Here is a 13,021-nt window from a genome sequence, read left to right as displayed (position 1 = left end):
ACCGGAGCCTACCGGTAAGGGAAGCACTGGGGTCAAGAGGCCTGCTACACACACACACACACACGGGAGCCCAGGCCCAGTGTTTGGAAGCTTTGCTTACTGGAGTAAGCAATAATGGAAGTACGCTTCCGGAGCGTTCTCCATGCCGGGAGAGGAGAGGAGAGGAGCAGAGGCCTGAGCGGCCGGCCTCCTGTTGCCTGACGGAGCGCCAACTCACTGGGCTTTGCTTTGTCCTCCTCTCATTGGGATGGGAGAAGACAAGCCTCAGCTGTGGCGCCTCACATGTTGAGCATCAGTGAACAGCATCATAGTACACACACAGCTTTAGATTTATAAATGAAACCATTCGGGCCTCACTGCATTGCAGTGCTAGAGGTGTCACTACAGACCCGGGTTTGATCCCGGGCTGTATCACAACTGGCTGTGATCGGGAGTCCCATAGGGTGGTGCACAATTGTCCCAGCCTCCTCCGGGTTAGGGTTTGGCCAGGGGGGGGTTTACTTGTCTCATTGCGATCTAGCGACTCCTTGTGGCGGGCAGGGCGCCTGCAGGCTGACCCCGGTTGTCAGGTGAACGATGTTTCCTCTGGCACATTGCTCCGGGCGGGTGTTACAAAGCGTGGTTTGGCAGGTCATGTTTTGGAGGATGCATGACTTGACCTTTGCCACCCGAGCCCATATTATTATGTACATATGTATCACATACTGCTCATTCCATACAATATGTATCATATCACATGCTGCTCATTCCATACAATATGTTTCATATCACATGCTGCTCATTCCATACAATATGTATCATATCACATGCTGCTCATTCCATACAATATGTATCATATCACATGCTGCTCATTCCATACAATATGTATCATATCACATGCTGCTCATTCCATACAATATGTATCATATCGCATGCTGCTCATTCCATACAATATGTATCATATCACATGCTGCTCATTCCATACAATATGTATCATATCACATGCTGCTCATTCCATACAATATGTATCATATCACATGCTGCTCATTCCATACAATATGTATCATATCACATGCTGCTCATTCCATACAATATGTATCATATCGCATGCTGCTCATTCCATACTATATGTATCATATCACATGCTGCTCATTCCATACTATATGTATCATATCACATGCTGCTCATTCCATACAATATGTATCATATCACATGCTGCTCATTCCATACAATATGTATCATATCACATGCTGTTCATTCCATACAATATGTATCATATCGCATGCTGCTCATTCCATACAATATGTATCATATCACATGCTGCTCATTCCATACAATATGTATCATATCACATGCTGCTCATTCCATACAATATGTATCATATCACATGCTGCTCATTCCATACAATATGTATCATATCACATGCTGCTCGTTCCATACAATATGTATCATATCGCATGCTGCTCATTCCATACAATATGTATCATATCGCATGCTGCTCATTCCATACAATATGTATCATATCGCATGCTGCTCATTCCATACAATATGTATCATATCACATGCTGCTCATTCCATACAATATGTATCATATCGCATGCTGCTCATTCCATACAATATGTATCATATCACATGCTGCTCATTCCATACAATATGTATCATATCACATACTGCTCATTCCATACAATATGTATCATATCACATGCTGCTCATTCCATACAATATGTATCATATCACATGCTGCTCATTCCATACAATATGTATCATATCACATGCTGCTCATTCCATACAATATGTATCATATCACATGCTGCTCATTCCATACAATATGTATCATATCACATGCTGCTCATTCCATACAATATGTATCATATCACATGCTGCTCATTCCATACAATATGTATCATATCGCATGCTGCTCATTCCATACAATATGTATCATATCGCATGCTGCTCATTCCATACTATATGTATCATATCGCATGCTGCTCATTCCATACAATATGTATCATATCACATGCTGCTCATTCCATACAATATGTATCATATCACATGCTGCTCATTCCATACAATATGTATCATATCACATGCTGCTCATTCCATACAATATGTATCATATCACATGCTGCTCATTCCATACAATATGTATCATATCACATGCTGCTCATTCCATACAATATGTATCATATCGCATGCTGTTCATTCCATACAATATGTATCATATCGCATGCTGCTCATTCCATACAATATGTATCATATCGCATGCTGCTCATTCCATACAATATGTATCATATCACATGCTGCTCATTCCATACTATATGTATCATATCGCATGCTGCTCATTCCATACAATATGTATCATATCACATGCTGCTCATTCCATACAATATGTATCATATCACATGCTGCTCATTCCATACAATATGTATCATATCGCATGCTGCTCATTCCATACAATATGTATCATATCGCATGCTGCTCATTCCATACAATATGTATCATATCGCATGCTGCTCATTCCATACAATATGTATCATATCGCATGCTGCTCATTCCATACAATATGTATCATATCGCATGCTGCTCATTCCATACAATATGTATCATATCGCATGCTGCTCATTCCATACAATATGTATCATATCACATGCTGCTCATTCCATACAATATGTATCATATCACATGCTGCTCATTCCATACAATATGTATCATATCACATGCTGCTCATTCCATACTATATGTATCATATCGCATGCTGCTCATTCCATACAATATGTATCATATCGCATGCTGCTCATTCCATACAATATGTATCATATCACATACTGCTCATTCCATACAATATGTATCATATCACATGCTGCTCATTCCATACAATATGTATCATATCGCATGCTGCTCATTCCATACAATATGTATCATATCGCATGCTGCTCATTCCATACAATATGTATCATATCGCATGCTGCTCATTCCATACAATATGTATCATATCGCATGCTGCTCATTCCATACAATATGTATCATATCACATGCTGCTCATTCCATACAATATGTATCATATCACATGCTGCTCATTCCATACAATATGTATCATATCACATGCTGCTCATTCCATACAATATGTATCATATCACATGCTGCTCATTCCATACAATATGTATCATATCACATGCTGCTCATTCCATACAATATGTATCATATCGCATGCTGCTCATTCCATACTAAATGCGTGACTCGTGAGCCGTAATATGTCATCCCCAAGGCCTTTCTTAAGTCACTAATCTTTTTCCACGTACTGTAGCCGGTCTCGTGTACTTGTGTACAATTCTCAGAACCTCCATATGACAGGCTAAAGACACCTCAGAGTAGTAGGACGACTGGACAATGTGCTCTTAATATGGGCGAGTTGGTTTACTTGTACCTCTTTGTGTGAGAGTTTACATTACCAGAATGACTAAGTACAGCAGGGTAGAAGGCTGTGTGTGTTCATGGAATAAGTACTGCTGTGACTCTGCACAGCACGCTGGAATTCGTCCCTGGGGTCCCCTGCTATGTCTCTGTTCAACTCAGCACTTCTGCACACACAGGCCATCTTCTGCCGTTCTTCATTTGCGAGGCCTGTGATGTTTTGTGAAAACTCTTCAAAAAGGCACAGAAAGCCTTCCATATGGATTCATCAGGTTTAAACTGAAGGGGCGTGACCTCCATAGCTTAGGTAATGTAGCCGATCCCTAGAGGGGTGACGATGTGAAGACGGGGCTTTACCAACGTGTGTGTTTGTGTGTGTGTGTGGATTCAATCAGGGAGTTAACATGGAATTATGTTCTCCCCAGTCAGCATGTAGGTTTGTCTGTACTCCCCATTAATTTTCATTCTTGTCAGATGGAGCACTTGTTGCCCCTTCTGGATGTGCAAGTTTGTTAGCTGAGTGCTGATGTCAATAGTACTGTATAGTAGGGTTGGCCGTTATCCAGATTTAATTACCGTTCCTGTACCGTACCGGGGTATGTGTGTCACCGGCAGTGCACACAAAGGGCGTTATTTCTTTCCAAAGATAAAAATACATAATGTTAAAAAATGCTAGCAAATTACTAGCGGATTCTAGATAAATATTAACAAGTGCAAGTGAACATACAGTACCAGTCAAAAGTTTGGACACACCTACTTATTCAAGGGGTTTTTCTTTATTTTTTTACTATGTTCTACATTGTAGAATAGTAGTGAAGACATCAAAACTATAAAATAACACCAATGGAATCATGTAGTAACCAAAAAAGTATTAAACAAATCAAAATGTATTTTATATTTGAGATTCTTCAAATATCCACCCTTTGCCTTGATGACAGCTTTGCACACTCTTGGCATTCTCTCAACCTGCTTCACCTGGAAGGCTTTCCAACAGTCTTGAAAGAGTTCCCACATATGCTGTGCACTTGTTGGCTGATTTTCCTTCACTCTGCGGTCCAACTCATCCCAAACCATCTCAATTGGTTTGAGGTTGGGTGGTTGTGGAGGCCAGGTCATCTGATGCAGCACTCCATCACTCTCCTTCTTGGTAAAATAGCCCTTACACAGCCTGGAGGTGTTTTAGGTCATTGTCCTGTTGAGAAACAAATGATAGTCCCACTAAGCGCAAACCAGATGGGATGGTGTATCGCTGCAGAATGCTGTGGTAGCCATGCTGGTTAAGTGTGCCTTGAATACTAAATAAATCAATGTCACCAGCAAAGCACCATCACACCACCTCCTCCATGCTTCACGGTGGGAACCACACATGTGGAGATCATCTGTTCACATACTCTGCGTCTCTCAAAGACATGGGGGTAGGAACCACTAAGGACAGATTTCCAATGGTCTAAATTTCCATTGCTCGTGTTTCTTGTCCCAAGAAAGTATCTTTCTATTGGTGTCCTTTAGTAGTGGTTTCTTTGCAGCAATTCTACCATGAAGGCCTGATTCACGCAGTCTGAACAGTTGATGTTGAGATGTCTGTTACTTGAACTTGAGGTATTTATTTGGGCTGCAGCGTTCTAATGATCTTATCCTCTGCAGCAGGTAACTCTGGGTCTTCCTTTCCTTCCTCATGAGAGACAGGTAACTCTAATGAACTTATCCTCTGCAGCAGAGGTAACTCTGGGTCTTCCTTTCCTTCCTCATGAGAGACAGGTAACTCTAATGATCTTATCCTCTGCAGCAGGTAACTCTGGGTCTTCCTTTCCTTCCTCATGAGAGACAGGTATCTCTAATGAACTTATCCTCTGCAGCAGAGGTAACTCTGGGTCTTCCTTTCCTGTGGTGGTCCTCATGAAAGCCAGTTTCATCATAGCGCTTGATAGTTTTTGCGACTGCACTTGAAGAAACTTTTAAAGTTCTTGAAATGTCGGAAGTGTTCCTGGATTGACTGACCTTCATGTCTTAAAGTAATGATGGACTGTCATTTCTCTTTGCTTATCTGAGCTGTTCTTGCCATAATATGGACTTGCTCTTGTACCAAATAGGGCTATCTTCTGTATACCACCCTTACCTTGTCACAACACAACTGATTGGCTCAAATGCATTCAATTCCAGAAATGAACTTTTAACAAGGTACACATGTTAATTTGTTTCCCGAGTGGCGCGGTGGTCTAAGGCACTGCATCTCAGTGCAAGAGGCATCACTACAGTCCCTGGTTCAACTCCAGGCTGTATCACATCTGGCCGTGATTGGGAGTCCCATAGGGCGGCACATTGGCCCATATTTTCTTATAACTGCATTGTTGGTTAAGGGCTTGTGAGTCAGCATTTCACTGTAAGGTTGTATTTCACCTGTTGTATTCATAGCATGTGACAAATAACATTTGATTTGATTCTGACCTAAAGCTTTCTGCCCTTTTAAAGGTCCAATGATGTCGTTTTTATCTCCAAATCAAATCATTTCTGGGTAGCAATGTAAGTACCTTACTGTGATTTGTTTTCAATTAAAACGGTCAAAATAAAAATAGCTTCTTTGCAAAGGACAATTTTATTGCATGAATTTTGCTAGGAGTGTCCGGAAGTGGCCTGAGTTGGGAGGGGAAACCTGAAAACTAGCTGCTATTGGCAGAGTGTTTTGGCATTCTCCCTCTTATTGGTCTTTTAACTAATTTACTGCCTTCCCACCTCAGTGTAGAAATACATATAAAACACAGAAAAATAATGTTTTGGACTACAGTGGGCCTTTTAACTCCTATAAATGTTTTATTTCCAGAAGAATACATTTCAGAACCATTATTCTGTATGAGCGTTGCCAGACTGACTTGAAAAGATTTGACACATCATCTCTACAGAGATCTGTCATTGGCCAGGTTGTTACGGTCAGTCTCCTTTCTGTGTTGCAGACCCTGGTTGGACCGTAATGACCGCACGCTTCCAGTTGCCTGCTGGCAGATCTTACAATGTCCGGGCGTCGGAGCTGGCACGCGACAGGCAGCACACTGAGGTTGGCTGCAACATTCTTCTATTGGACAACACTGTCCAATCCTTCAAAGTTAATGTAAGTATCACAACATAACAAGCCCTTTTTTAAAAGTATATGTGTGGAAGCCATGAGATGCTAAATGTGTTTATGTTAATTAACGGTAAATTACCATGAGACCGACAGTTATTTGCTTGACAATCACCGGCTGACAATTTCGTGACCGCCACAGCCCTAGTGATGAGTCAATAAATGTTCAACCCCGTAGTTACGGCAAATACGAGTACAATACGCGTATAATACAAGTACAATACGAGTACAAATTTTCTTAACTAGTCGCATAATAAGTTGCATGCACTCACTCTGTGTGCAATAACAGTGTTTAATGTGATTTGTTATGAGTCCCTCATCTCTGTAATCACTGGAAAGGGTTATTTAACATGCATTGACTCAGAGGGTTGAATACAATATTGTTATTGTATTCAATATAATATTGTTTTTTATTATTTTTTTTTTACAAATGTTAGAATTTTTCTTCCACTTTGACATTAAGAGTTGTTTTTTTTGTGTTTTTTTTTTGATTGTTGACAAAAAATGACATCTAGTTTAATCCTACTTTGTAACACAACAACATGAAATCTAGTTTAATCCCACTTTGTAACACAACAACATGAAATCTAGTTTAATCCCACTTTGTAATACAACAACATGAAATCTAGTTTAATCCCACTTTGTAACACAACAACATGAAATCTAGTTTAATCCTACTTTGTAACACAACAACATGGAAATCTAGTTTAATCCTACTTTGTAACACAACAACATGGAAATCTAGTTTAATCCTACTTTGTAACACAACAACATGGAAATCTAGTTTAATCCTACTTTGTAACACAACAACATGAAATCTAGTTTAATCCCACTTTGTAACACAACAACATGGAAATCTAGTTTAATCCCACTTTGTAACACAACAACATGGAAATCTAGTTTAATCCTACTTTGTAACACAACAACATTAAATCTAGTTTAATCCTACTTTGTAACACAACAACATGAAATCTAGTTTAATCCCACTTTGTAACACAACAACATGGAAATCTAGTTTAATCCCACTTTGTAATACAACAACATGGAAATCTAGTTTAATCCCACTTTGTAACACAACAACATGAAATCTAGTTTAATCCTACTTTGTAACACAACAACATGAAATCTAGTTTAATCCTACTTTGTAACACAACAACATGAAATCTAGTTTAATCCTACTTTGTAACACAACATCATGAAATCTAGTTTAATCCTACTTTGTAACACAACAACATGGAAATCTAGTTTAATCCTACTTTGTAACACAACAACATGAAATCTAGTTTAATCCCACTTTGTAACACAACAACATGGAAATCTAGTTTAATCCTACTTTGTAACACAACAACATGAAATCTAGTTTAATCCTACTTTGTAACACAACATGACATTTAGTTTAATCCTACTTTGTAACACAACAACATGGAAATCTAGTTTAATCCTACTTTGTAACACAACAACATGAAATCTAGTTTAATCCTACTTTGTAACACAACATGAAATCTAGTTTAATCCTACTTTGTAACACAACAACATGAAATCTAGTTTAATCCTACTTTGTAACACAACAACATGAAATCTAGTTTAATCCTACTTTGTAACACAACATGGAAATCTAGTTTAATCCCACTTTGTAACACAACAACATGGAAATCTAGTTTAATCCCACTTTGTAACACAACAACATGAAATCTAGTTTAATCCTACTTTGTAACACAGCATGAAATCTAGTTTAATCCTACTTTGTAACACAACAACATGAAATCTAGTTTAATCCTACTTTGTAACACAACAACATGAAATCTAGTTTAATCCTACTTTGTAACACAACAACATGAATTCTAGTTTAATCCTACTTTGTAACACAACAACATGAAATCTAGTTTAATCCTACTTTGTAACACAACAACATGAAATCTAGTTTAATCCTACTTTGTAACACAACAACATGAAATCTAGTTTAATCCCACTTTGTAACACAACAACATGAAATCTAGTTTAATCCTACTTTGTAACACAACAACATGAAATCTAGTTTAATCCTACTTTGTAACACAACAACATGAAATCTAGTTTAATCCTACTTTGTAACACAACAACATGAAATCTAGTTTAATCCTACTTTGTAACACAACATCATGAAATCTAGTTTAATCCTACTTTGTAACACAACATCATGAAATCTAGTTTAATCCTACTTTGTAACACAACATCATGAAATCTAGTTTAATCCTACTTTGTAACACAACAACATGAAATCTAGTTTAATCCTACTTTGTAACACAACAACATGAAATCTAGTTTAATCCTACTTTGTAACACAACAACATGAAATCTAGTTTAATCCTACTTTGTAACACAACAACATGAAATCTAGTTTAATCCTACTTTGTAACACAACAACATGGAAATCTAGTTTAATCCCATTTTGTAACACAACAACATGGAAATCTAGTTTAATCCCACTTTGTAACACAACAACATGAAATCTAGTTTAATCCTACTTTGTAACACAACAACATGAAATCTAGTTTAATCCTACTTTGTAACACAACAACATGAAATCTAGTTTAATCCCACTTTGTAATACAACAACATGGAAATCTAGTTTAATCCTACTTTGTAACACAACAACATGAAATCTAGTTTAATCCCACTTTGTAACACAACAACATGGAAATCTAGTTTAATCCCACTTTGTAACACAACAACATGGAAATCTAGTTTAATCCCACTTTGTAACACAACAGAATGTGGCAAAAGGTGTGTGATTACTTTCTGAAAGCACTGTATGTTCCTCCTGATCCATTGTCACGGGCTGTTACTCTTAACCATGTCGAAAGCACTGTATGGTCCTCCTGATCCATTGTCACGGGCTGTTACTCTTAACCATGTCGAAAGCACTGTATGTTCCTCCTGATCCATTGTCACGGGCTGTTACTCTTAACCATGTCGAAAGCACTACATGGCCATGTCCCAGAATAGCTATTGGAATCGGTTGGATTTACTGCAGCCCTATTGTTCAACACTCCTCTTTGGGTCGTAGATCTTTCAGGGCTATCTTTCTCCTATGAGATACCCAGGACTGTAACACCACAACATGTTGCAAATCTAAGATGGAAATGTCCCCCATCCGTTCCTTCCGTCCTCTGCAGGGTGGTGGGGGTTGAGGCCAGGGCTACAGCCCTAGCTCTCCTCACTGTGAAATGCCTGACATTCTTTCTCACATAGTAGCTTCCCTAAGGGCTGTCCATTCAAGTATATACTCGCTCACAGGCACGTCTTTCTAGCTACACACACACACACACACTATGTGCCAAAAAATCAGTGTTCAGAGTAGGGATGGATAAGATTTTAACGGTATTACTACTCTTACTGATGCTGCTTATCGATCCGGTACTTTAACGGTATTACTACTCTTACTGATGCTGCTTATCGATCCGGTACTTTAACGGTATTACTACTCTTACTGATGCTGTTATCGATCCGGTACTTTAACGGTATTACTACTCTTACTGATGCTGCTTATCGATCCGGTACTTTAACGGTATTACTACTCTTACTGATGCTGCTTATCGATCCGGTACTTTAACGGTATTACTACTCTTACTGATGCTGCTTATCGATCCGGTACTTTAACGGTATTACTACTCTTACTGATGCTGCTTATCGATCCGGTACTTTAACGGTATTACTACTCTTACTGATGCTGCTTATCGATCCGGTACTTTAACGGTATTACTACTCTTACTGATGCTGCTTATCGATCCGGTACTTTAACGGTATTACTACTCTTACTGATGCTGCTTATCGATCCGGTACTTTAACGGTATTACTACTCTTACTGATGCTGCTTATCGATCCGGTACTTTAACGGTATTACTACTCTTACTGATGCTGCTTATCGATCCGGTACTTTAGCGGTATTACTACTCTTACTGATGCTGCTTATCGATCCGGTACTTTAGCGGTATTACTACTCTTACTGATGCTGCTTATCGATCCGGTACTTTAACGGTATTACTACTCTTACTGATGCTGCTTATCGATCCGGTACTTTAACGGTATTACTACTCTTACTGATGCTGCTTATCGATCCGGTACTTTAACGGTATTACTACTCTTACTGATGCTGCTTATCGATCCGGTACTTTAACGGTATTACTACTCTTACTGATGCTGCTTATCGATCCGGTACTTTAACGGTATTACTACTCTTACTGATGCTGCTTATCGATCCGGTACTTTAACGGTATTACTACTCTTACTGATGCTGCTTATCGATCCGGTACTTTAACGGTATTACTACTCTTACTGATGCTGCTTATCGATCCGGTACTTTAACGGTATTACTACTCTTACTGATGCTGCTTATCGATCCGGTACTTTAACGGTATTACTACTCTTACTGATGCTGCTTATCGATCCGGTACTTTAACGGTATTACTACTCTTACTGATGCTGCTTATCGATCCGGTACTTTAACGGTATTACTACTCTTACTGATGCTGCTTATCGATCCGGTACTTTAACGGTATTACTACTCTTACTGATGCTGCTTATCGATCCGGTACTTTAACGGTATTACTACTCTTACTGATGCTGCTTATCGATCCGGTACTTTAACGGTATTACTACTCTTACTGATGCTGCTTATCGATCCGGTACTTTAACGGTATTACTACTCTTACTGATGCTGCTTATCGATCCGGTACTTTAACGGTATTACTACTCTTACTGATGCTGCTTATCGATCCGGTACTTTAACGGTATTACTACTCTTACTGATGCTGCTTATCGATCCGGTACTTTAACGGTATTACTACTCTTACTGATGCTGCTTATCGATCCGGTACTTTAACGGTATTACTACTCTTACTGATGCTGCTTATCGATCCGGTACTTTAACGGTATTACTACTCTTACTGATGCTGCTTATCGATCCGGTACTTTAACGGTATTACTACTCTTACTGATGCTGCTTATCGATCCGGTACTTTAACGGTATTACTACTCTTACTGATGCTGCTTATCGATCCGGTACTTTAACGGTATTACTACTCTTACTGATGCTGCTTATCGATCCGGTACTTTAACGGTATTACTACTCTTACTGATGCTGCTTATCGATCCGGTACTTTAACGGTATTACTACTCTTACTGATGCTGCTTATCGATCCGGTACTTTAACGGTATTACTACTCTTACTGATGCTGCTTATCGATCCGGTACTTTAACGGTATTACTACTCTTACTGATGCTGCTTATCGATCCGGTACTTTAACGGTATTACTACTCTTACTGATGCTGCTTATCGATCCGGTACTTTAACGGTATTACTACTCTTACTGATGCTGCTTATCGATCCGGTACTTTAACGGTATTACTACTCTTACTGATGCTGCTTATCGATCCGGTACTTTAACGGTATTACTACTCTTACTGATGCTGCTTATCGATCCGGTACTTTAACGGTATTACTACTCTTACTGATGCTGCTTATCGATCCGGTACTTTAACGGTATTACTACTCTTACTGATGCTGCTTATCGATCCGGTACTTTAACGGTATTACTACTCTTACTGATGCTGCTTATCGATCCGGTACTTTAACGGTATTACTACTCTTACTGATGCTGCTTATCGATCCGGTACTTTAACGGTATTACTACTCTTACTGATGCTGCTTATCGATCCGGTACTTTAACGGTATTACTACTCTTACTGATGCTGCTTATCGATCCGGTACTTTAACGGTATTACTACTCTTACTGATGCTGCTTATCGATCCGGTACTTTAACGGTATTACTACTCTTACTGATGCTGCTTATCGATCCGGTACTTTAACGGTATTACTACTCTTACTGATGCTGCTTATCGATCCGGTACTTTAACGGTATTACTACTCTTACTGATGCTGCTTATCGATCCGGTACTTTAACGGTATTACTACTCTTACTGATGCTGCTTATCGATCCGGTACTTTAACGGTATTACTACTCTTACTGATGCTGCTTATCGATCCGGTACTTTAACGGTATTACTACTCTTACTGATGCTGCTTATCGATCCGGTACTTTAACGGTATTACTACTCTTACTGATGCTGCTTATCGATCCGGTACTTTAACGGTATTACTACTCTTACTGATGCTGCTTATCGATCCGGTACTTTAACGGTATTACTACTCTTACTGATGCTGCTTATCGATCCGGTACTTTAACGGTATTACTACTCTTACTGATGCTGCTGATGCTGTTGATGATGCTGATGATGCTTGCTTTATTTTCTGAAATGTAAAATATATCAAATAAACTATTATATACAGCAAAAGAAACAGCAATGTTTTTAACTAAACATTCTAATTATAGACTCTAATGTTGTGGTGATAGTAATGCAAAACAAATTACAACAATATTTTCCTGCAGAAGATAAGACAGGGGTATAGAGCAACACGGGTGGGGCCTGCAGGTAAGGCTGCAGAAGGACTATACAGGGGTATAGAGCAACACGGG

The 13,021-nt window shown here is 39.0% G+C and overlaps 1 protein-coding gene across 8 annotated transcripts in view; it reads left to right on the top strand.

Annotated features, from left to right (window-relative positions):
• Positions 1 to 13,021, top strand: part of LOC110502147 (tyrosine-protein phosphatase non-receptor type 4) — a 109,401-nt gene that overhangs the window by 24,988 nt on the left and 71,392 nt on the right. For 4 of the 8 annotated variants that reach the window (XM_090216151.1, XM_090216154.1, XM_090216152.1 and 1 more), the window contains exons 2-3: positions 5,860 to 5,910; positions 6,339 to 6,493. In XM_090216151.1, the coding sequence (XP_090072277.1) occupies positions 6,356 to 6,493 (138 nt within the window). In that variant the 5' untranslated portion in view covers positions 5,860 to 5,910; positions 6,339 to 6,355. The remainder of the gene's footprint in view (positions 1 to 5,859; positions 5,911 to 6,338; positions 6,494 to 13,021) is intronic. The other 4 variants (XM_036959300.2, XM_090216153.1, XM_036959301.2 and 1 more) reach the window with 1 other exon arrangement.

The sequence above is a fragment of the Oncorhynchus mykiss genome, chromosome 22, assembly GCF_057628025.1.
Source record: "Oncorhynchus mykiss isolate SJ-2025 chromosome 22, ASM5762802v1, whole genome shotgun sequence".
NCBI lineage: Eukaryota > Metazoa > Chordata > Actinopteri > Salmoniformes > Salmonidae > Oncorhynchus > Oncorhynchus mykiss.
Note: the sequence above shows the minus strand (reverse complement) of the source record. Positions and strands in the feature narration are given on the sequence as shown.